General features: G+C 44.5%; 1 protein-coding gene across 1 annotated transcript in view; it reads left to right on the forward strand.

Annotated features, from left to right (window-relative positions):
* LOC141105847 (ovostatin-like) overlaps positions 1-24,660 on the forward strand; it is a 175,465-nt gene that overhangs the window by 11,421 nt on the left and 139,384 nt on the right. Inside the window, exons 2-5 of the mRNA XM_073595980.1 lie at positions 14,332-14,515; positions 19,299-19,455; positions 20,230-20,282; positions 24,193-24,213. Of these exons, the coding sequence (XP_073452081.1) occupies positions 14,332-14,515; positions 19,299-19,455; positions 20,230-20,282; positions 24,193-24,213 (415 nt within the window). The remainder of the gene's footprint in view (positions 1-14,331; positions 14,516-19,298; positions 19,456-20,229; positions 20,283-24,192; positions 24,214-24,660) is intronic.

Here is a 24,660-nt window from a genome sequence, read left to right on the forward strand (position 1 = left end):
AGGGGTGTACTGCTCACATTTGTGAGATAACAAAAGTGTGTGTGTTTTTATAACCTAACCCTGCATTAAACTTCTCCAACTTTATCCCTGACCTGTTGTGTTCCTTGGCCTTCAAGATGCTGTTTGTTTACTAATGTTTTCTAACAAACCTCTGAAGGCTTCACAGAACAGCTGTATTTAAACTGAGATTAAATTACACACAGGTGGACTCTATTTACTAATTATGTGACTTCTGAAGGTAATTGGCTGCACTAGATTTTAGTTAGGGGTATCGAGTAAAGGGGGCTGAATACAAATGCATGCCACACTTTTTTCACATTTGTGAAAAAAAAAAAAAATTGAAGGCCATTTATCATTTTCCTTCCACTTCACACCTTTTATGTGCCACTTTGTGTTCTATCACAATAAAATACATTTACGTTCTTGGTTGTAACATGACAATGTGGAAAATGTCAAGGGGAATGAATACTTTTTCAAGGCACTAATCATAAAATGTGCTAATTCTTACATATTTTCTCGGAAGTCGATTTCCCAAAATTTGGAGACCAAAGTTATCTTTGGTCAGTTGTACAAGTGCCAATGGAGCCTTCAGCTGCACAATCGGCTTCTAACTTTAGCTTGTTCAATTAATCTTTGAGAAAAAACCTAGAGTCTGATTGGTTTCTATGCACAGCTGCACCAGATACTGCACTCTCCAGTTTTATTAAATCGACCCCTATATATAGTGGTCACTTCTATCAGGGCAGGAAACTGTGCCTGAGAATATTAATCTAGACAATGTGGGTTCTGCAATGTAGAGGAGCATCTGTACAGAAGTCTTGTCAAAACAAATGTAAGGCCCCTTTCACACTGGGGCGGGAGGTGCTATTATTAGCGGAGCTTTAATGTAGTTTTAGCGGTGGTATGCGGCCACTAGCGGGGTGGTTTTACCCCCACTAGCGGCCAAGAGGGTTAAAAGCCACCGCGAAGCGCCTCTGCTCTCTGATTTTCAATGTATACACCGCTCCGAAGATGCTGCTAGCAGGACTTTTTTTCCCGTCCTGCTAGCACACTGCTCCAGTGTGAAAGCCCTCGGGCTTTCACACTGGAGAGACAGCAGCGGCAGTTTCAGGTCGGTTTGCAGGCGCTTTTTTTTTTTTTTTTTTTTTTGCCTGCAAACCGCCCCAGTGTGAAAGGGGTCTAAATGTTAAGTATTGGTAAAAAGGGTTTGGCATACATAGCGATGTAGCTACATGCAGCATGTGGCTTTATAAATGGAAGGATGTGGTTTACTTATTGTTGGTATGAGCGTGTAATGCAAGTCAGTCTGACAATGGTGCTTCCAGCAGATATCAATGTGGATAGTCTGACAAGGTGGATTCCATTTATAGGAGGATCTGAATTAGTTGTTAAAATGCTCATCTGGTTAATTAGGATTTTTCGCATGATCATGTAGGAGTTTGGAATGTTTCCATAATTCCCTCTGCATTCCATTATCATTCACGACAGGAAAACGGAAAATTGTATACTCACCTTTCCGTAATTTTCCTTTCCTGTCATATCTTCATGGCAGCATACACTTTGGGTTGTGACTCCGCCCCCACAACCTGATAGGACTACATAGCTATAAATTGTAGAGATGGCCCCTGCCCAGTATTCTCCGTATATATATATATATATATATATATATATATATATATATATATATATATATATATATATATATCACCTTAGACGGGTGGGAGATTGTATGCTGCCATGAAGATACGACAGGAAAGGAAAATTACGGAAAGGTGAGTATACAATTTTCCGTTTTCCTGTCGCATCATGGCAGCATACACTTTGGGGAGTAACTCGCAAAGACTGGGTGGGAATTCAAACTAAGTTTATTAATCAAATAATAGAGGAATTGGCCTGGATAACGGATCTTCCGAAATCCACCGTGGATAAGCAGGCGGAATCCACCTTGTAATGAGACATGAAGGTGTTCCTGGAGGACCATGTAGCCGCTCTGCAAATCGTCTCTGCCGAGACTCTACAGTATGCCGCCCAGGAGGTTGCCACTGCCCTGGTGGAGTGTGCCCTTAAGCCCTCAGGTACTTGATGGTTACCCAGTGAGTAAGATCTCTTGATGGTCTTTACTAGCCATGAAGCAATGGTACGTGAGGATGCCGCTTGACCTCTCCTGAAACCATGTGGGATAATTAGGAGGCTCTCCGACTTTCTGATGGATTTTGTTGCCGAGAGATACTCCATGACGGTACCTTTAACATCTAGTGGATGAGGATCTCCCTGATCCGTGCTGAGTGCTGGAAGATTAATCTCCTGGTTAAAATGGAAAGATGAGGATACCTTGGGGATGAATCGATCCGAAGGTCTTAGGACTAGCCTGTCTGGAAGAACAACCAAATATGGTTCGCTAACCATTAGAGCTTGCATCTCTGACACTCGCTTCGCCGATGTTATGGCTATCAAAAATGAAACTTTCAGCGTTAGATCCCAGAGGGATATGCTCTGCGTTGGAAAAAAGGGTTCCTTGGATAATGCCTCCAGAACAATTGAGAGATCCCAGACCGGGAATGACGGTTTCCTGGAGGGCCTCAGCTTCAGACAGGCCCTCTGAAACTGAATCACCAGAGGCTCTTGCGCCCATTTAACTCCTGTCAAGGCGGACAGGGCCGATACCTGGACCTTCAGGGTGCTTGACCTAAGGCCTTTTTCTAGGCCTAATTGAAGGAATTCCAAGATCTGAGACACCGACGGGGAGGACGAGTCCCAACCTTGCTGTTGGGAGAAGGAGACAAATTTTTCCCAAACTCTTCTGTACGTGATGTTGGTAGTAGGCCTTCTGGCCTGGAGTAAGGTATCCACCACCTTCTGGGAACAGCCCTGCCCTAGGTACCTAGCCCTCTCAGTCTCCAGGCCATCAAGTGTAGCTTCCCCGGGTCCGGGTGAAGAAGATGCCCCTGGGAGAGTAGGTCTGTCGTCAATGGGAGAGGCAGAGGCTCTGCCGTGTTCAGCTGCATGAGGGTAGTAAACCATGGCCTCCTCGGCCAGAAAGGGATCACTGCTACCACCAAAGCTGTTGACTTATTGAGCCTCAGGAGGAATCTCGCTATGAGAGGCGTCGGGGGGAAAATGTACCCCAAGTGAAAGTTCCAGGGGTGTTGGAGGCAGTCCGTCCCCTCTGCCGAAGGAAACGGTATCCTTGATAGGAATCTCTGGCATTTTGTGTTCTCTGGAGTTGCTGCTAGGTCTATCTCTGGGGAGCCCCAGGTTCGAGATATGAGAGCATAGGCTTGTGGACTCAGAGACCATTCGTTGTTGGAGGGAAAATTTCTGCTCAGCGAGTCGGCTAAGGTGTTCTGGACTCCCGGAACATAAACCGCCCTTAGGTCCAGTAGATTCAGCTGTGCCCATTCCAGAACAGGACGGACCTCCTGCAACATGGACCTGCTTCTGGTGCCCCCCTGCCTGTTGATGTAGGCAACAGCCACCTTGTTGTCCATCCTTAGGAGAACGTGCTTCCCCCTCAAGTGAAAACTGAAGGCCAGGAGAGCCTGGAACGCTGCTCTCATCTCCAGAATATTCGACACTGTATCCTGTGCCCTGAAAGGCCAACGACCCTGAGCCGCAAGGTCCTGATAGTGAGCTCCCCATCCCTGTAGACTGGCATCTGAGGTCACGATTTCTTGATAGGGAGTGACTATGTGCCTGCATCTTCCCAAGTTGTGAGGTCGTACCCACCACTTCAATGATTGCTTTACCTCCTGGGAGATGAAGATTGGTTGGGACATTGATGTGCCCTTCCACTGACGCAGGAAGGAGATCTGGAGAGGCCTCGAGTTCCATTGTGCCCATTGGACCATGGGAATGGTGGAAGCTAGAGAGCCCAGGATACTGAGACATGTCCTGGCCGGGAGCATTGTAGCAGAGATTGCCCTTTTCACCTTTTGAATTAGAGGAGGGATTTTTTCCTCGAAGTTCCACTGTGTTCTCCCTTGTGTCCAGTTCGGCTCCCAGAAAGACCATTCTCTGTGTGGGATGGATGTTGCTCTTCTTCCAATTTATCAGCCACCCTAGGGACTGTAACGTGGAGACCAGGATTTCCCTGTGAAGGACGAGAGAGTCCTGGCTGTCTGAGAGAAGTAGGATGTCGTCCAGATAATGGTGGACCCTCAGCCCGCCTTCTCTCAGGTGGGCTATTACAGGTAATAGGACCTTTGTAAACGTCCTGGGTGCAGTAGAGATCCCGAACGGGAGGCTTCGGAATTGGAAGTGCCGATGGTCTAGGGTAAACCGGAGAAACTTTTGGAACTCGGAATGGATAGGGATATGCAAGTACGCGTCCTGGAGGTCGATTGACAGCATCCAATCTCCCAAGTTTATTGCTTGGAGGATTGATTGAAGGCTTTCCATCTTGAATGTTTCTATCTGAATCGACCGGTTGAGGTTTTTTAGATCCAAGACTGGACGAAGGTCCCCTGATTTCTTTTTCACTAAGAAAAGTGGGGAATAGAAGCCTTTGCCTCTTTGAGAAAGCGGTACCTCCACTATTGCTTGTTTTTGGAGCAACTCCTGGATATACTGGACTAGGGATAGTCTTTTCTCTTGAGAAGGAGGGAGTCTGGTTGAGCAGAATTGGTCTCTTGGAGGACGACCTCTGAATGCCCACCTGTGTCCGAAATTAATGGTGGACACCGTCCATGGGTCCTTTATCATTCCCGCCCAGACCAACTTGAACTTTGTGAGTCTGGCACCCACTACCGCTGGTTGGGCGGGCGAACCTTCAAAAGGACTTCTGGTCATTGGAGGCAGGGGTCTTGGGTTTCTGGAGTTTGAGGAAGGACGTCTGGGGGTTCTTCCAGCTCCTTCTATATTCCTTCCCGGGTCTATAGGATTTTGCATCCCTGTATCTCTCCGGGAGATTACGTTTAAAGGGAGGTGGCCTTTGTTGTTTCGGCCTTCTGTCCGATGGTATGAGACCCGACTTCCCGCCTGTCACCTTAGAGATTGCGGTATCCAGCTTCGCCCCAAAGAGGTTCGCCCCGTCATACGGAATCCTGCACCAGTTTGATTTCGAGGCGGGGTCAGCCGACCAAGGTTTGAGCCATAGCGCCCTTCTGGCCATTACAGAGGCTAACATGGACCTTGATGTGGATCTGATAGTATCTACGGAAGCTTCCGCCACAAAATCTCCCGCAAGGCTAAGTTCTTGTAAGGCCTTGGTGATCTGCTCTTGATCTGCGCCCTCAGTGACGAGTCTCGCTGTAGCTGATGACCAGCTGGAGATAGCTTTTCCAACCGCCGCTAATGCCACCGCTGGCCTGCAGGCACCTCCTGCGAACAGGTAAGCTCTCTTAAGGTCTGTATCCACCTTCCTGTCAAGCACGTCTCTGAACGTTACTGCATCTTCGATGGGGAGCGTCACGTGCCTGGCTAGACGCATCAAAGATGCGTCCACCACTGGAGGAGAAAGTAAAGGGGATACTTTGGGTTCCTTGAGTGGGTACAGTTTGGTAAGTCTGTTGGACAGACTGAACTTCTTTTCTGGATTCTGCCACTCCTCCTTGATCAGCTCATCTAATTCGTCGATGAATGGGAAAGCCTCCGGAACCTTCTTGAGGTTTGGGAAATACTTTCTCTGTTTTGGCTGTATCTCCTCAAGCTCCTCCCAGTTAATCGCTTCCTTAACCGATCTGATGAACGGTTCTATGAGCGCAAAATCAAAGCCAGCTGATGCTTCCAGCTCCTCATCATCCGACGGGAGTTCTTGATCTCTTGATGCACTGGGAATGGTGGGTGAGGTGCTATAGGCCGTAAACTCCACATCAGGAGTTGAGACCTGGGGAGTAGAGACTCCAGTGGGTTCTATGGAATCCGGCTCTTTCTCCCTGGTGGCTTCATCTATGCACTTGCGGCAGGCTAGTTTGTCTGGGAGGGCCGTGGCCCCACATACCCAGCAAGCGTTCCCGGCTGGGCGGGAAGGGTGCGTAGAGGATTGGTGTCCTCGTGCAGGGGATCTTCTGTGGTAGGAACGGCTATGTCTTGAATGGGATCGACTCCGTCTACGACTCCCCTTGCGGCCTGAGCGACTTCTTCCGCGTGAGCGGCTGCGTCTATGGCCGGAGCGGCTTCTCCTGTGCGAAGATTCTCTTCGTCCTGACTTGGATGATCTTGCGGACCTGACAGGGCTGACCAATTAGGTAGCGTTAGTACGGTCCTGCTCTCTTTTTCAATCTTCTCTACTTACCACTGGAATCCCCCCCCCTTACCTATTAGGCTGGTGGTGATCTGCTGGGGCAGCGGCCTCCATAGGAGAGGAAGATGAATACCTGAGAAGGGTATAGGGAGGTAAGATCATGCAACCAGGCCCCAAAAAGACAGTGCATAAGTATTAGACACTTACCCAGAGGAGGGGGATACTTTAAGAATGCAGTAAGTCAAAACACAGCAGTCAGAAGTCTTCCAGAAGCGAGGAGAGCTCAGAAATGACAAACAGGGCTTTTAAAATTGCCGCCATGGCCGCCGAGGTCACGACCCGGCGCCATCTTGGAAGCTGGCAAAATCAAAAGGACGCCCTGATGGTGCGCACTGCACATGCGCGGAAGCGCCGAGACGCTCAGGAAGCCTGTAGGGAGGCACAGAGGGACCACAGAGCCCAGCAAGGGAGGAGAAAAAACACCAGTGAAGCAAAGTAGCATGGAGACCGCTGCACAACAACTAAGCCTGTTTAAGGCTTATAATGTAGCCGCAACATACCCCCGAGATCACCAGAGCGGGGCTCCTTCCATCTAGCTCGTTTAGAGGCTGTACAGGTAAGGACTTCCACCCAGGAGAGGCTAGAACCTGGCTGGGGCGAATTCGGTAAGGGGGTGCTTCTGATATGTTCAGTCCTTCAGGTGAGGAAAAATAAGAGAATACTGGGCAGGGGCCATCTCTACAATTTATAGCTATGTAGTCCTATCAGGTTGTGGGGGCGGAGTCACAACCCAACGTGTATGCTGCCATGATGCGACAGGAAAAACGTCTGAACTATGATAAATTATTTGACACCAGAGAACTTCACCTTCTATTACTGTTTTTTTCACTCTAGCAAACTTTCACTGATTGACGACAGACACCGGTTTTGTTTTATCCAGCTGTAGTTACAACTTATGATATCCAAGTGAAAGATCTAACACTGTCAGGAAGAAAAAAAATCAAGAGAACCGCAGCCCTTTACAACACTAAAGTACCATGATCATAGCTATAAATCTATCCCCTATTTTGTAGATGCTATAACTTTTGCGCAAACCAATCAATATACGCTTATTGTGATATTTTTGGTAAAAAAAAAGTAGAATACATGTCGGCCTCAACTGAGAAAAAAAATTAGCTTTTTAAAAAGAAAATGGATATTTTTATTATAGCAAAAAGTACAAAATTATCGTCTCCTTTTCTTTTTTTTTTCTTTGTTTTATAGCGCAAAAAATAAAAACCGCAGAGGCAATCAAATACCACCAAAAGAAAGCTCTATTTGTGGGAAAAAATGGACGTCAATTTTGTTTGGGTGCAACGTCGCACGTCCGCGCAATTGTCAGTTAAAGCGACGCAGTGCTGAATGGCAAAAAAATGGCCCGGTCAAAAACATTTCCGACACGTGACGGAAATGTAACAGTCCCATTGGTTGTGCTCTCAACCAAACTGTAAAACCATCCAATAGCTGTCCTAATGGAACACGTGCAGAATCATGGCAGTTGTAGTTAACTTAGGCAAAGATGGCAGCTTCCTTGGCTGAAAATGATAGGGGGTTTACTTACACTTTAAATGTCTTGCAAAGTTCTGGACACTCTAGGATGGCTGTCTTCCTGTTTAACCCTTAATACCCCTTTCTTTTCCAACCACCCAACCTTCGGATACATCACCATCCAGCTATTACAGCCACAGACTATACCCCTAAGGATTACTCCATTTGGAGCACCAGATAACACTAACTATACGGCTAAGATCATAGCTACAGCCATGATCTTGTAATAACCACTTCCTGATAGGAAGTTTAAATGCATCATCTGATATTACATACAGTGCATCCGGAAAGTATTCACAGCACTTCACTTTTTTCCACATTTTATGTTACAGCCTTATTCCAAAGTGGATTAAATTATTATTCTTACTATTTTCCTCAAAATTCTACCAACAATACCCCATAATGACAACGTGAAAGAAGTTTGTTTGAAATCTTTGCAAATTTATAAAAAAAAAAAAAAAAAAAATCCCATGTACATAAGTATTCACAGCCTTAGCTCAATACTTAGTCTCCAGTCTTTTTGACTATGTTACAAGCTTGGCACACTTATTTTTGGTCAGTTTCTCACATTTTTCTTTGCAGAGCCTCTCAAACTCCATCAGGATGGATGGGGAGCGTCGGTGCACAGCCATTTTCAGATCTCTCCAGAGATATTCAACCGGGTTCAAGTCTGGGCTCTGGCTGGGCCACTCAGACATTCAGAGTTGTCCCATAGCCACTCCCTTGTTACCTTGGCTGTGTGCTTTGGGTCATTGACCTTTTGGAATATGAACCTTCCCACTAGTCTGAGGTCCAGAGCTCTCTGGAGCAGGCTTTCATCAAGGATGTCTCTATACAGTACATTGCTGCATTCATCTTTCCCTCGATCCTGACTAGCCTCCCAGTTCCTCCCGCTAAAAAAACATCCCCAAGTCATGATGCTGCCACCACAATGCTTCACTGTAGGGATGGTATTGGCCAGGTGATAAGCGGTGTCTGGTTTCCTTCAGACATGATTGCCATTTAGGCCAAAATGTTCAATCTTTCATCAGACCAGGGAATTTTGTTTCTCATGGTAGGAGTTCTTCAGGTGCGTTTTGGGCAAACTCCAGGTGGGCTGTTATGTGCCTTTTACTGAGAATTGGCTTCTTTCTGGCCACACTACCATACAGGCTTGATTAGTGGAATGCTGAAGAGATGGTGGTTCTTCTGGAAGGTTCTCCTCTCTCTCCACAGAGAAACCCTGAAGCTCTGTCAGTGACCATTGGGTTCTTGGTCACCTCCCTGACTAAAGCCCTTCTCCCCCGATTGCAGAGTTTGGCCGGGCAGTCCGCTCTGAGTCCTGGTGGTTCCAAACTTCTTTAATTTATGGATGATTGGGACCTTTTAATGCTACAGACATTTTTATGTACCCTTCCCCAGATTTGTGCATAGATATAATCCTGTCTCTGAGGTCTACAGCTAATTCCTTGGAGTCCATGGCTTGGTTTGTGCTATGACATGCACTGTTAGGCCTGGTTCACACCTGTGTGTTTCTGCAAAACTGAAAATGCACTACAGTCCATTTAACATGGTTTCCAATGGATGTAGTTCACATTTGCCTTTTATGGAAAGGGCCTGGGACTTTTTTCTGGTTTTTGTTTCCATAGACTTCAGTGGATCAAAAATGTGTATTGAAAAATGCAAAATGCACCTGGAATATGCAACCTGCATAGGTGTGAATCGAGCCTGTGAGACCTTTAGACAGGTGTGTGCATTTCCAAATCCTGTCCAATCAAGTTGTAGAAACATCTCAAGGATGATCAGTGGAAACAGGATGCACCTGAGCTCAATTTTTAAGTGTCATGGCAAAGGCTGAATACTTATCTACATGTGTTAATAATAATTTTGTTGGGTAAGCGCAGGGTTAAACTTTTTTTTTTTTTTTTTTTTTTTTTCTCCTTTGATTTTGTAATCCTTGGTGGGATTATTATTGACAATCAATTGATTTGAATGTACAACGTATATGTAAAGCCCTGCGTAAATTGACTTAATAGCGCTATATGCGTAAATATCGCTATATAAGTATCTGAAATAAAGATGGAAAAATTTCAGTTGACGTTAGTGCAGTAACCAATCCGACTCAGGAATGAAATCATGTCACTTGCATGTGATAAGAGAAATGGTTACAGGCAGTGCTTTTTTTCAGGGGGAACTTGGTGGAACTCAGTTCCACCACCTCTGGCTCAGACCCTTTGGTGCCTGCTCACCACAATCACTTGTAAACACAGAAGTCTGGTTTCTGTGTTTACAAGTGACAGCTCTGCACTCTGTATAAATTGCAATCCTGGTATTTAATGCCCCTTTAAGACCCTCCTACTGTTTTTGTGAAATTTGACTGAACACATCAACTATTTGATGTGATTTGGAGGGTGTGTAGGGAGGGGGTTTTGTGGGGCCATGGTTAAGTTCCAGCACCTATTGTTTGAGAAAAAAAAACACTTTAGCTAACCTTTCATGGTAGGACTATGGATCCTAGCAATTCTCAGTATAGCTCTGCAAATGTCATATCTATGTAATTTAGTGTGTTTATTATCCATGCCTGGCAAGGTCTACAGAAACTGAGGACTCTTGCTCATGCTGAGTGATGGCTGCACTCTGTCGGTGTATTACACTAATCCTGAGGCTCTTGCTAATTCTGTTCCTGTTATTATCAGCCCCAGCCCAAGCTGTTGGCTGTTTTTTCCTCCCAAAATCCTCCCCACCCAGGCTTCCTGTTTTGCAGGTCTAGCTTCTTGTGACTGATGGACTGAAGTTCCCCAACATCCATCTCTAAACTTTTTTTTTATTTTTTTGTTTCTCTTTGCATTACATGTGTGCTGTGTTGCAGTTTGAAGCTGGATACTACAGTGTAGATATTTGCAGACTTGCATCACAAGCTTTGCATCAGGCTTCTAAGCATTCTTTTTATGTAATACCCCCCCCCCCCCAAACTACCCTTCTTTACATACTGTCAACCATTATACCCTCCGCTCTCCTTTCCTTACCTAATCACCCTGCCATAACCTTTACACTCCTCTCCTGTATATGCTGCCCCATGTCAAATTCCTTTCCTTCACATATTGGCTGCTGTCCAATGCTCCTCACTCCTGCATATGCTGTCCTCCTGTAATGCCCCATGTACTCCTCTGCATACTGCCCATTGTCATACACTTTTCCTGTACATACCGACCACTGTCATCTCCTCTGTACTCCTTTGCACTCCTCTTCTGCACCTGCTGCCTGCCTTCACACTACTTCTGTCCTGTCCATGCTGCCCTCTGTTGTATCCCCCACACATTTCTTCTCCTGCACATGCTGCCCCCTGTGGTATTTCCCCTGCACATGCTGCCCTCTGTTGAGGGGGGGGGGGGAGAGAAGTCTGTTCGCCTGAGGTGCATTGACTTGATTTTATTTGTTGCTACCCTAAATAAAGTGTCTTTATATAAAAGCTGAGGTAGCTCTGAGTAAATAGATTTCCAACATGTTGAGCCTTAAATTGTATGTGCTTGTGAAATGGTGACAAACTTTAGTACACTAAGACCCCTTTCACACCGAGCCGCCTATAGCATCGGCGGTAAAACGCCGCTATTTTTAGCAGCGTTTTACCATCGGATTTGTGGGCGCTTTTACCCCCTACTAGCGGCCGAGAAAGGGTTAAAACCGCCCGCAATGCACCGCAATAGTGGCGTTTTGCCGGCGGTATCCCAGCGCTGCCCCATTGATTTCACACCGCTCCAAAGAAGCTGCTGACAGGACTTTTCCTGACGTCCTGCCAGCGCAGCGCTCCGGTGTGAAAGCTCTCGGGCTTTCACACTGGAGACAATGCTGCAGCTGTTTGAGGGCAGATTGCAGGCGCTATTTTTAACGCTATAGCGCCTGCAAAACGCCCTCGGTGTGAAAGGGGTCTAAAAGTAGTCTTAAAGCAAGAAAATTCCGCAAAATACTCACCTCCACCTTTCAATGATGCAACAATTATATCCCTCTCTGGCCATTGTCGTCTTCTTCCAAGACTTCTCCCAGGTGCTGGGTTTTTTGGCCTCTTGATGTGGAGTCTGCTGACCCACCATATGGTACCTCTTGAAAACCACAGCTTTGACATGTCCTGGCTCAGGTACCGACCACCTTTGTTTGGTTTTCCTCTTCTCTTGCAGAAGACCAACTTCAGTCCTAACCTAACCAAAAAGTAAAATGGTCTTTGGGCTGCTGATACTTTAGACACGTGTTAATACCTATACCCTATTTAATGGATGGAAAATACCGTATATCTGTAACATGAGGTGGCTTAGATGAACCACAAGTGTCTGACTAGGATTAAATGAAACGCACAAAACACATGGATGCTGCTTAATCAAAACTAATATTGTGATGCATAGAAGGGTTGTCCAAAAGATCACCACAATGATATTGGTTATTCCCATGATTTGCTGGGAGTGGGTAAGGCTGGGAAATGATCCTTTAGAAATCAAGCCATCAGAGTTAAGTTACTATAGTGAGCCTAAATGGTTGGTTATACCCTTCTCAATCATGGGTGATTTCCAACGTTAACCAATCAAAATGCTCACAAAACCCTCATTAGTTTCAAATAATAAAATGAGGGAAAAAAATGGATCTGTATCTTGGCTAGAGTGGAGATTTAGGGCACCACATCCCTCAAACTAGTCAAATCAATTTGTAAATACAATGGGGTTTTTAGGGTCCCAAAAGTCAAAAATAAAATACAAAATATTTATACCAAAGGTACAGTACATTAAAAAGCATAAATTTTGCTGGCTTTCTGCTTTAGGGGTTGTGGCCAGGCAGGCTCAATCTTGCACAAATTGTGGACTTGTCCTAAATTTTGTCAATTTTGAATGAGGCTACATTTATTTACTCAGTTACTTTGGTGAATATTACTAAGCCTGGGTTCACACTATTGCAATGTGGGATTCCAGTGCCAGTTCCCGAATCGCGTCTCCCTTGCAGGCAGTTCACACTGCCCTCTGCGAACCGCTGCGGGTGTCAATACAAAATTAATGACCATGCGAACTGTGAATTCAGACTGGAATCAGATCCGATTCCAGTGCGGGGGGGGGGGGAGGTTCCTGCAGTATTTTCGTGCAAATCCAATGCAAGTTCAGCCATACAAACTGGCTGAAGTCGCATTGCACAGACATTGCATGTGATCGGCACAGCAATACAGTGCAAATCACATAGGATGTCTGTTTGCAATAGTGTGAACCCAGGCTAAAGATGTGAGCTTTGCCCTGTTAAATCGGTTGAGAATGTCCTGAGACACGCGCAAACTTTTACTTTTTAATATGTAAAATAGCTATTGCATCAGCATGGGGAAAAGTCCAGTTATTGACCTTGCCTTGGTGAAGTGCAAACTCACCTGGATCATACTGAAAGAAGATTCTTCTCCTCCTTCTCAGGGCCGTTTTTAAGGCAGGGCAAAAGGGGCAGCTGTCCTTGGCCCTGTCATTGTTGTGGGGCGAGGTTTTAGTCCCGTGCTGTGTCCCAATATCTCAGTGTGAAATGCTGCCCAGCTCTGCCCTTTTGTTGTGTACAGATGAATCACCTGCAGACCCTGTGTTTACATGTAAATTACCGGCATTCATATGTAAACAGCGGCGGCCGGCGGCATTGATATGTATATCATGCCCTCCTGAGGTCATATCCACAGTAATCTCTAGCAGCAAATCAACAAGCAGAAATCATGTGCTGTAACCTCTAGCAACTAATCAGTGTTGTGACCTCTAGCAACCAGTCAGTGAGCGGTAATGATGCACTGTAACCTCTGGCAACCAATCGCAATAGCTGCCTGATCTGATTCAGTAAACTGATTTTGAGTCTAGCTGCTATTTATTGTATGTCTCAGAGCAGGTGGAGAGCGAAACTGCATGGGGGGGGGGGGGCGGCCCAAGAAAAGTTTTGCCCAGGGTCCAAGCAATATTAAAGACGGTCCTCCTCCCTCCCTCCCTCCTCCTCCGTATTGCTGTTTTATATAGAGTATTGACTGTGCCTTAAGCGATTTCATTATTCCTGATGCAATAATTGCAAAGTTTGGGATTTCCATGTCTGTTAATACTTTGAATTCTTCTTTTTTTTTTTTTTTTTTTTTTTTGACATATGGTTCTCCCCCTTCTTCCCTTTGCTTTTTCTGAAGGAAAAAAATGTTTTTACAAATTGATTTGACTAATAAAATAAGACTTTATACTAATTACAATAAAGGATTACATGTATGATGCCCCTTGCCCCCTTTGGTCAGAGCAAGCGTGTCAATAGGGCAGTGGATGGTGTCAGTCGTTTTTCACTTCCTACAATTTTATTTAGTTTGTTTTAGACGCCCCGTTAGGGGGCTTTGGTGAAATATCAGGGGTCTAAACAGGGGAATGTGCACAACGCAGGGAGATTAGGGTGGGCCCAGGCACACCCTGTGTGCACACCTATGGTTCAGTAAGATTTCCAAAAAGTTATTTGCTGCATAAGATGGCGTATTCCACAAATTTCTCTGTTAGCAATAACCCTTATTGCAGTAGAACTGTATTCTTACTAAAATATTTTTTTCCTATTGTGTTTTGTAGCCAATATGTCCTTAGCTCACCTGCCTCCTTGAACAGTGGCGAGACTGGAAAGGCCTGCGTGAACATAGTGGGCAACAAAGAGAAATTGGATCTAAGTCTGATACTACAGAATGATGGGCAGAACACATCAATTATTGCAGAAGATGTCTCCTCTCCTACATACTTCCAGTGTATTGAATACAAGGTAAGATTTTGACTGAGACCTTGCAAAAGGATTGCTTTTAATATGGCAAGATTAGCAGTATTGGTACTCCATCAAATCTCCAAGCGTGGTAGACACCTTACCTTTTATATGTCTTATCAATGTGTTATAGAAGATGGCACAGTTTCAAGCAACAGTGCCATATTCCTTGAATAAGATATGGTGCCATATACCTGACTAAAGTATGTCAGGGGTGTCAAACTCCATGTCATCACAGGCCACATCAGCATTATATTTGCCCTCAAAGAGCTGATTATATCTAAGACTAGATGTCGAGTTCCCCGTCCCTTACATCACAGTTCACCCCCCCCCCCACCTTACCTTGTGCTGCTGTTGAAACCACTTGCCCAACGGCTTCACGCCAATATATGCCGGCAGAATGGCTCTCCTGCGCAAACGTAAAAGCAGGATAGCGGGAGCGTGATCGCGGCGAGGCAGAACAGGGAACTGCCTATGTAAACAAGGCATTTTCACGTTCTGCCTAATGACATGGATCTACTGTTCCCAGTGATCTGTCATGTTTTTAGTATGCCCATTCCCACTACAGTTAGGACACGCTGAGGGAACACGCTTAACCCCTTGATCGCCCCCTAGTGTTAACCCCTTCCCTGCCAGTGTCATTTTTACATTGATCAATGCATTTTTATAGCACCTATCAATGTAGTAATGTCACTGGTCCCCAAAAAGTGTAATTTGGAGTCAGATTTGGCTGCCGCAATGTTGCAGTCCCGCTAAAAATCGTATCGCTGCCATTACCAGTAAAAACAAAGTCCCTAAATCGATCCCATAGTTTGGAGACGCGACAACTTTTGCGCAAATCAATATTGCTATTGCGCTCTATATCTATATATAATTATACTTTTTTGGAAAAAAAAGTGGTAGAGTATAGATCAGCCTAAACTGAATAAATTAGTTTTTTATGTAATTTTTTTTTTTTTGGATATGTATAGCGGAAAGTAATTATTTTATTTTTTTTTCCAAAATTGTCGCTTTTTTTGATTTATAGCGCAAAAAGGTGATCAAATACCACCAAAAGAAAGCTCTATTTGTGGGGAAAAAAAAATGTCAATTTTGTTTGGGTACAGCGTTGCACGAACGTGCAGTTGTCAGTTAAAGCGACGCAGTGCCATATCTCAAAAAATGCTCTGGTCATTAAAGGGGCAAATTCCCCTGGGGCTGAAGTGATTAAAGCAGCTGGGAATGGGGGGGGGGGGGGGGGTGACAGACAAGCCTTTTCACATCTGCACAGAGAAGTGCGTGATCTGGTCGAGTTCTGTCTTCCTTTTTGCTGCTAACTGCTGAGACAAGGGGGTGTCGCAGCTGCAGGAGAGGTGCAAGGGCCACATGTAATTGCCTGGTAGCCCATGTGCCTTGTGTTTTGACACATGTGGTATATGCTATCCATTTTCTTGAAAAAAAAGAACGGTACCAAGTTGTAAAATGTGTCTAGAAGAACCATTTAAATAGGAGTAATCCTTACTATTCTCCGCTACACAATGTTCCATATCATGAAGTCAATCTCATTTAGTCACGCTGAGCACAACGACTACCAGTGGGCAGAGGGTGACAAGCCCCAACAATCTAGTCCTTTTGCAGCTATAACAGCTTCAACTCTTCTGGGAAGGCTGTCCACAAGGTTTAGAAGTCTTTGGGAATGTTTGACCATTCTTCCAGAAGCGCATCTGTGAGGTCAGGCACTGATGTGGACAAAAAGGCCTGGCTCGCAGTCTATAATTCTAATTCATCCCAAAGGTGTTCTATCGGGTTGAAGTCAGGACTCTGTGCAGGTCAGTCAAGTTCCTCCAACTCGCTCATCCATGTCTTTATGGACCTTGCTTTGTGCACTGGTGGGCAGTCATGTCCCCACAAAGTTGGGAGCATGAAATTGTCCAAAATGTCTTGCGACTTATCCACATCAGTGCCTGACACAAATGCGCTTCTGGAAGAATGGTCAAAGATTAGCTACCGATTAAGACGGGGATGCCATTAAAGTTTATGTGCGTGTAAAGGCAGGCGTCCCAATAATTTTGACAACATTGTGTATGTGTAAGCCAAATAGTGCCAAAGTAGAGTAATGCCATACCTTTTAGGTCCAATTGATTACTCTTGTAGGACTAGGCCGTCCTATTATATATTTTTTTTTTTTTTTTTTTTATTTACTTGCAGATGTTTGATACTACTTGCCAAGTTTTTTGTCAGAACAGCTCTCAACATCTTTCATCAGAATTACTTCCTCCCACAATTTGAATTCTTTTTAGTGTTTTTATTGTTGCAGGCACTAAGGGGATTAAAATTGGGATGTGTTGACATCATATGTTTTGAATAAGGTGCCATTCACACCTGATCGCAGAGACAGCTGTTGCACCGCATCCTTTTGCTTTTTTTTTTTTTTTTTTTTTTTTTTGGAGCATCTTTGGAGTGGCACCATTCCTTCAAATGGGCCTTCCTCTACTCCAAAGAGGCTCATGTAGCAAATCTTGGCGTTGCAATTTTTGCCGCAATTTTAGCACGTTAGGGATGGCATTAGGCTATAATGGCATCACAAACGCGTCCAAGTTTTGCCACAATTCTGGAATCCGCAGACGTGTATGGGGCCTCAAGGGTGTGGAGAGGGAGTTGCTGCTACAATTTGTCCATTTACTCATGTGGGGTTTTTCTCTGTAAACTGTTAAGAGGGGGGGGGGGGGGGGGCTGGTTAGGGACAAGGAAAGTCCCAAAAGAGGTCCGTACCTCAAGAGTGGGAACTGTCAGCGGTATACTCAAATACTTTATTCAAAAATTATAAAAGAACAATTACAATGGACAACTGCAAAGGGTTAAAAGCCAATGTCTGTTAATGCACATTTCTGGGATCCCAAACCATTCAAACCCACTGCATAGACTGTCCTACTTGTAGTAGGATAGGAACAGCGTCATTGGGGGTCCTAGGAAACCACACTATGCACTAACCAATGAGATGCTGCATGCCTTGGTAGCAGACATCTAAGCCCACATAGGACCAATACATAAAACAGAACAAGGGTGCACACACCGCTTCAGGCAAAAAATGGACACGCCTGATCCAAGGTGCTAATCCCGGCTCATCACCGTAGGCAATATCAAGAAGAGAAGAAAAGATTGACCGCACACTTGAATCCAAAAGATGCTGTAGAAATTTCCTTGTCATGAGCCAGACAAAATTGCAATGATCAGTTGACGCGTTTTACACGAAAAGACCTGTGCTTGTTCACAACCATTGAAATGCTCACAATACAAGCTATTTAAAGGTGTATATCAAATTAAACACCTAACCCAAAACACCTGTAGTAAAAGAGCAATCAACAAACTTCACGGACATAAAAACATTTCTTAAAGCGGTTGGATACCTTTTTATTTGTAACTTTTACCTACAGGTAAGCCTATAATAAGGCTTACCTGTAGGTAAAAAAAATATCTCCTAAACCTGTAATGTTTAGTAGATATTCCCCTCGCAATGAGCCGCTGACTGCAGCGGCGCATGCGCACAGGGGACTCTCGGCTGACAGCCCAGCAAACTCCGGAGCTTGCCGGGCAGAAGTCTCCCGCGCGCATGCGCGGGAGTGACGACATCGCGGCTCCGGCCACTCACAGCGCCGGAGCCGCAATACCCGGAAGACACGCCGAGGGGAGATGTCAGCTCCCTCGGCGTGGACCAGGTGAGATGCCGGCGCCTCGTTCTAAGGTAAGTATCTCATAATGAGCTAGTATGCAGCCTTTTCCCTTGCAGGTGTAAAAAAAAAAAAAAAAGACAGCGGGTATACAACAGCTTTAAATGCTAAAACATCTCATCACAAAATAGTCAAAACAAAAATTGGACAATGTAAACAAGAAATGTATTAAAAACAAAAATAGAAAAATGAGTGAAAAAACATACGTGTGTGTGTATACTAATATATAAGTCCCATATATCACTGTATAACAAATTTAAGTCTAACTGTGTGATTTAATACTTATTATTAAAGACTTTTTAAAAACTGTTAAAGAATAAGGGGAAACAATAAGATGCTAAACCATATACATGATTAAATGAATGCACATACACATGGAAATCAACCATGTCCACATATATATAATTCACGTGGAGGCAAAATATTGTGTATATAAATGAATGTACATCGCAGATATTCCACAAGACCAATACACAAGTCATGAAACCAGTTGGGCAATTCAGTAACTCCACTTCAAAGAGGCTCACGTACCAAATCTTGGCGTTGCAATTTTTGCCACAAAAGAGCGTTTTGTTATGCGACAATTGCAGCAAAATTGCACCACGTTTGGGGTGGCATTAGGAAATGGCATCGCAAATGTGTCCCAAGTTTTGCCGCGATTATGGAATCGTGCATGTGTGTATGGGGCCTCAAAGGTGTGGAGAGGGAGTTGCTGCTACAATTTGTCAATTTACTCATGTTGGGGGTTTTCTCTGTAGACTGTTGCATCTCAGGACCCATTGTCAATATTGGCCATGGAGCACTGTCCTAATTTACAGAATCTTTTATTTGTAATGGGTTTTTTTTTTTTTCCTTGAATGTCATCAACCATCCAAACCGTGTACATCCCTACATAGTCTTTTGTCTACACCACACCCTTTATAGCAATTGGATGCACTGCGAAATGTTCAGCATAAACGTATTGAGGATGTAAGGGTTCTGCTTCACAAAGAATTGTAAAGGTTCTTTTAAAGAAACAAGTTGTGACCTTAGATGAACTCTTAACTTTTTTTACACTTTTTTTTTTTTTTTTTTTTCAGATTCCAATTGTACTTGAGGCCGTAGCAGTAACCCTACTGCTTTCTGCAAAAGGAGAGGAAACCAAAGTCCTGGAACGTAAGACAGTAGTCATTAAACCCTCCAAAAACAGCTGCATCTTCCAGATGGACAAACCTATTTATCAGCCGGGCAACAAGGGTGAGCTGACAACTGGTTATTTGAATGTTGTGGTTTCACTGGCTGTGCCACCACGTTGAGTTTAAAAATGAGCACCTTATTGGCACATGCAGAGCTTAGGACTGACACATTAATTCTATATGGCTGGACCCTGTACAATCATTACTTATTTACAGAGCACTGAACCACTTACATACAGCAGGTCCTAGTGAGAGTTCCAGCTTGTTACAAGGGACCTTTTTTTAAAGTTTACCTTTTTATGCAAGCCCTGCTTTAATGAGTCCCTTCCTACCCTCCAAATAAAAATATGGTGGGGAAAAAAAAACTTTGGGCACCAGTTGCTGCAAGTTCCCTTTGCCAATCTCAAAATGGCAGTTGGGAATGTTTGAGGTGACCCCTGTAAACTGAAGAGGTCATTGGTGGTGGTGTCAGATTTAATCTAGAAACTGCTTTAGAAGATCAGTATGTGAAGCCCAAACTATTGCAAGTGTTCCACCCATGTGGGCTCAGGAGGTGCCTGGGGGGGGGGGGAGGGGGGTTTAGTCCATGGGCTCTGTTTGGGGGTTACTCAAGTGCTGAGGACTTCTCACTATAAAGGCTACCCTTTTCATCTCCACCACCCCCCCACCACTTCCACTGTGCCTATACCCCCCCCCCCGGTGCATGCTTCCACTCCCCTAGCTCTTGCTTTATGCCCATGCTTCTTTCACCCTGTGCTTGCAGGAAGCGGCCCCATGTGAGACACAATTCTCCTGAACTCCTCCTATAATATATCATTTGTTTTTCTTCTTGCAGTGTTTTGTCGAATTGTTTGCCTGAACTCTCAACTTAAACCTGTGACTGAGAAGGTGAGTGACTAATCTGGAAACCTTACTTCTGAAATTCCCTGGCATGGGGAAATGTAGGCCTCTTGAGCCCCTTAGGGAAAGAGAGCCTTGACTGATGGGGGCATAGCCAGGTGCGAGACAAGGTGGCTGAGTGGTCACCAAGGATTGGCTGTTAGGGGGAATGGGCTGGGCCTGAGCTCTGTAAAAGTCATGCCCCAGGGGATTCTGGGTCTTTCAGGAAACGTGGTTGGAAGAGCTGCCTACCCTCCCGCCCCATTTTTTCTATGGTATGTCACAGCTTGCTGCGGTTTCTTGACCTTGCCAGCATAAAATGGCTGTAATGGGCTATGCCCTTGAAGGAAATCAGAAGTAGGCGGCCTGTCCAGCACTTATGGTAAGGACAGGCCCCCCCCCCTCCGTTGGTATTGTGTGCTCACAGTACAAATGTGACTGGCACTGGTTGAAAAGTGTTCAAATGTTATGTGTTGAATTTAATAAAGCTGTGGCCTTGCCCTTTCCAACCTAATGGTTGTAAGCGTGTTTGTTTAATGGGGTGAGGGGGCAGGTTTGTCTATACATCTGTTACAGTTCATGTACCTGGGCTCATTGCGCCTCAGCAATCATGCATATGTTTACTTTACTTTACTATCAGTTTTCAAGTGTGTATGGACTTTACAGTAAAAGGTTTAAAAAAAAAAAAAAAAAAAAAAAATTACAGAAGGTCAGTCAAGGATTGAAAGAATTATCATTATGGAGTCCCTGATGGAACCCAGGATATGTAGTGTATTGTTCCATAATCCTAGGTGTCCTATTATGTGAACTGTGATGTATGACATGGCGTCCACTCTTGGTACACATCCACCGACACTGGTTCTAGCAAAGAAATGGCTATTTTGTGGCTCCTGTCTTGGGCTCCCAGTATTTGCAAACATCCAACATGAGGAATGGAGAGGAATGGGAAGCTGATGCGCCTCACTGCCCTCTGCATTCCTCTTGCTAGTGTTTGTCCTGGGCAAGCTCTGGGAGCTGGAGACCAGACGATTGCTATCAAAGCAGCCATATCCTTGCTAGCTGCAGTGTCGGGCAACCATGTGCCGGGGGGGGGGGGGGGGGGATTGTACCCTGTCTTTTTATTACAGATGGTAATAAGGGCACCCAAGAAGATGGGACAACATACTGTATGTACTTTGTCCCATTGGTAACTGAAGAATGTAAAGTGATTAGTAGATAAAGGTCAATGGGGATTATAGCGGTGCCAACAGATGCAGTTAAGCAAAAGTACAAAAATTTACAAAATACTTTAGTTACATATATTAACAAGTAACACAAGCAAGGGGTATATAAGCCTACAAAGATAGAGCTAATGCAGTACATAAATGATATAAAAGGGGAACCAACTAGGCCTGGTGTTAGTGGCCAGTGATACAGGTAATTCCTACATGTTTTGCCAAGACATGGGCTTCCTCAGGGAAATGATATGAGCCTGTACCAAAATTGAAAGTTTCTCCTAGCCCCCAAGGGGAACCGAAGCAGGAGAGGACCCATCAATTCTAGGTCACAGAAACTGTGCCGCATCTATGGCTGTAGGGGGCAGACAAAGACCGTTTAGTGAGATAAAATCAATATGACCAAAAGGGGCGCTGGGGAGGATGTAGGGCAAAAGTTTTATGAAAAAACGATTGAATATTGATCGTTGGAATGTTAGTAACTGGAAGATCTAGAAAAGGGACAAAAAGACCCAAAGAAACCGACAAATGCTCTCTATATAAGGTATAAGAATCACTGAGGGTGGAATTATCGGTAATGTTCCGCAGCAGGAGTATTGTGGCCAGGCGTATAATCAGCAGTAGTGTCAGGTCGCCCCTGATGTCCAATGTTTAGTCTCATTAAACTGTCTTTGTCTGCCCCCTACAGCCATAGATGTGGTGTACAAAATGTAGGCAAGATGTGGTGAAAAATACTTCTGGGCTTGTGAGGCCCTTTGCTGAAGTGTACGGGTAGTATTGTAGAAAGTGGAAGGATTGGAGGAGGTGATAAAAGCGTGTCCCGTCGCCTTAACTGACCCGGGGTGGTCTGGAAAGGACTGTATGGTAGGAGGTGGACGGAAGGCGCGTGATCAGACGCTTACATCAAAACATGTATGGTTTAATCATGTATAGGGAATACACACATATAAAATAATGAATCATACAAATACTACATTGCATACAAACAGGTAACAAAAAAGGCACTAGAAAATAAATTAAAATTGGGGTATGCCCATGTTGAGGCAAGTTGTTAAAAATGGCTGATGCGTTTCAAGGGTAACCTCTTCATCAGAGCCAGGAAAACAAGAGCACAGTCTGTATGGGCCGGTAGGATGACATGTGTACATGAAAAGGGGTGGCTAGTAGGAGGGGATATCCTGTGGTGGATGGTTGTTTAATCCAAGTTCCATACAAGTCCTTGTCTGGGTTTTCTAGGTAGGGTATAGATCAGGACCGTATATACCGTACACTACAGACCTACTTACGAATGTAATCGGACTGTAAATTAAATGTATTTTCCTTTTGTGATGGAATTGGCTGTCAGATGTGCCTTTATCCAGTGGATATGTCGGAGTGGCTGAAGTCCCAAAAACCTCCCGGGATGTGGAGGCGTGTGATCCTGGAGACCGGAGGGGGCGCTCCTGATATGGCTGCAGCTGAGGACGCTCCAACAAGATGCCTCACTGTCAAGGATAGGAAGGTGTTCAGTGAGAGCGTGTGAGGGTTTAAAAATCTCTGGGGGGTGGATCTAGGGGCGGGCTTGGTGATCAAGTGAGAGGCATCTTGTTGGAACCTCCTCAGCTGCAGGAGGTTTTTGGGACTTCAGCCACTCCGACATATCCACTGGATAAAGGCACATCTGACAGCCAATTCCATCACAAAAGGAAAATACATTTCATTTACAGTCCGATTACATTCGTAAGTAGGTCTTGATCTATACCCTACCTAGAAAACCCGGACAAGGACTAGTATGGAACTTGGATTAAACAACCATCCACCACAGGATATCCCCTCCTACTAGCCACCCCTTTTCATGTACACATGGCCTACCGGCCCATACAGACTGTGCTCTTGTTCTCCTGGCTCTGATGAAGAGGTTACCCTCGAAACGCGTCAGCCATTTTTAACAACTTGCCTCAACATGGGCATACCCCAATTTTAATTTATTTTCTAGTGCCTTTTTTGTTACCTGTTTGTATGCAATGTAGTATTTGTATGATTCATTATTTTATGTGTGTATTCCCTATACATGATTAAACCATACATGTTTTGATGTAAGCGTCTGATCACGCGCCTTCCGTCCACCTCCTACCATACAGCCATAGATGTGGCATGGTTTCTGTGACCTAGAATTGGGGGGTCCTCTCCTGCTTCGGTTCCCCTTGGGGGTTGGGAGAAACTTTCACTGTTGGCACAGGCTCATATCATTTCCCAGAGGAAGCCAATGTCTTAGCGAAACATGTAGGAATTGATTACCTGCATCACTGGCTGCTAACACCAGGCCTAGTTGGTTCCCCTTTTTATATCATCTATTTATGTACTGCATTAGCTCTATCTTTGTGTAGGCTTATATACCCCTTGTTTGTGTTACTTGTTAATATATGTAAATAAAGTATTTTGTAAATTTTAGTACTTTTGCTTAACTGTATCTGTTGGCACCGCTATAATCCCCCTTGACCTTTATCTACTAATTTCAATATTTGGGATGAGGTGCCGTGTCTTCTGAGGTTTTTCCAGCCATATCCTATTTTCAATGTAAAGTGATTCTTCTCTAATAGAACTGAAGGCTATTTAGTCCATAAGACCAATTCCACCTGCAAAGCCAATTTTATGAAACTTCAATATGCTTATATTGCTATAACCCAAAAATATATTTATGTATTTTTTCTGTTTTCTTTTTACAGTTCCCCACAATTTACCTGCAGGTAAGAAATACAGCCCTTAACTATGTTGTTCCACAGGAACCAGATTACAGCTGCTCTTTATTCAGATGCAAGTGAGAAACTCAGCTGGAATTGGGTTGTTATGGGCAACATACTTTTTTTGACTTCTCCCAAAGGCAAAATCCAAGCAAAGTGTTCTATGGATGAGGTGGAGATCATGACACTGTCCAGTCCGTGAGAAAAATAAAATGCATTCTGTAAATGGCACCCTGGCAACCCCTTGTAGTTACTATGCAGTAGGGCCGCCATTCGGTATTTGATTCAGAAGACGGGTGATCACTGTAATAGCGGCAACTACTATAGTGACTTTTCGCTTCCACATTTGGGCCAACGGGTATGGCATATGCATACTTGCATTGGTCCAAGCTTGTCAATGTAATTATATACAATATTTCTATAACTGGAATAGAATAAAGTCCTTGTCATTTG

This window comes from Aquarana catesbeiana, linkage group LG08 (genome assembly GCF_042186555.1).
Source record: "Aquarana catesbeiana isolate 2022-GZ linkage group LG08, ASM4218655v1, whole genome shotgun sequence".
NCBI lineage: Eukaryota > Metazoa > Chordata > Amphibia > Anura > Ranidae > Aquarana > Aquarana catesbeiana.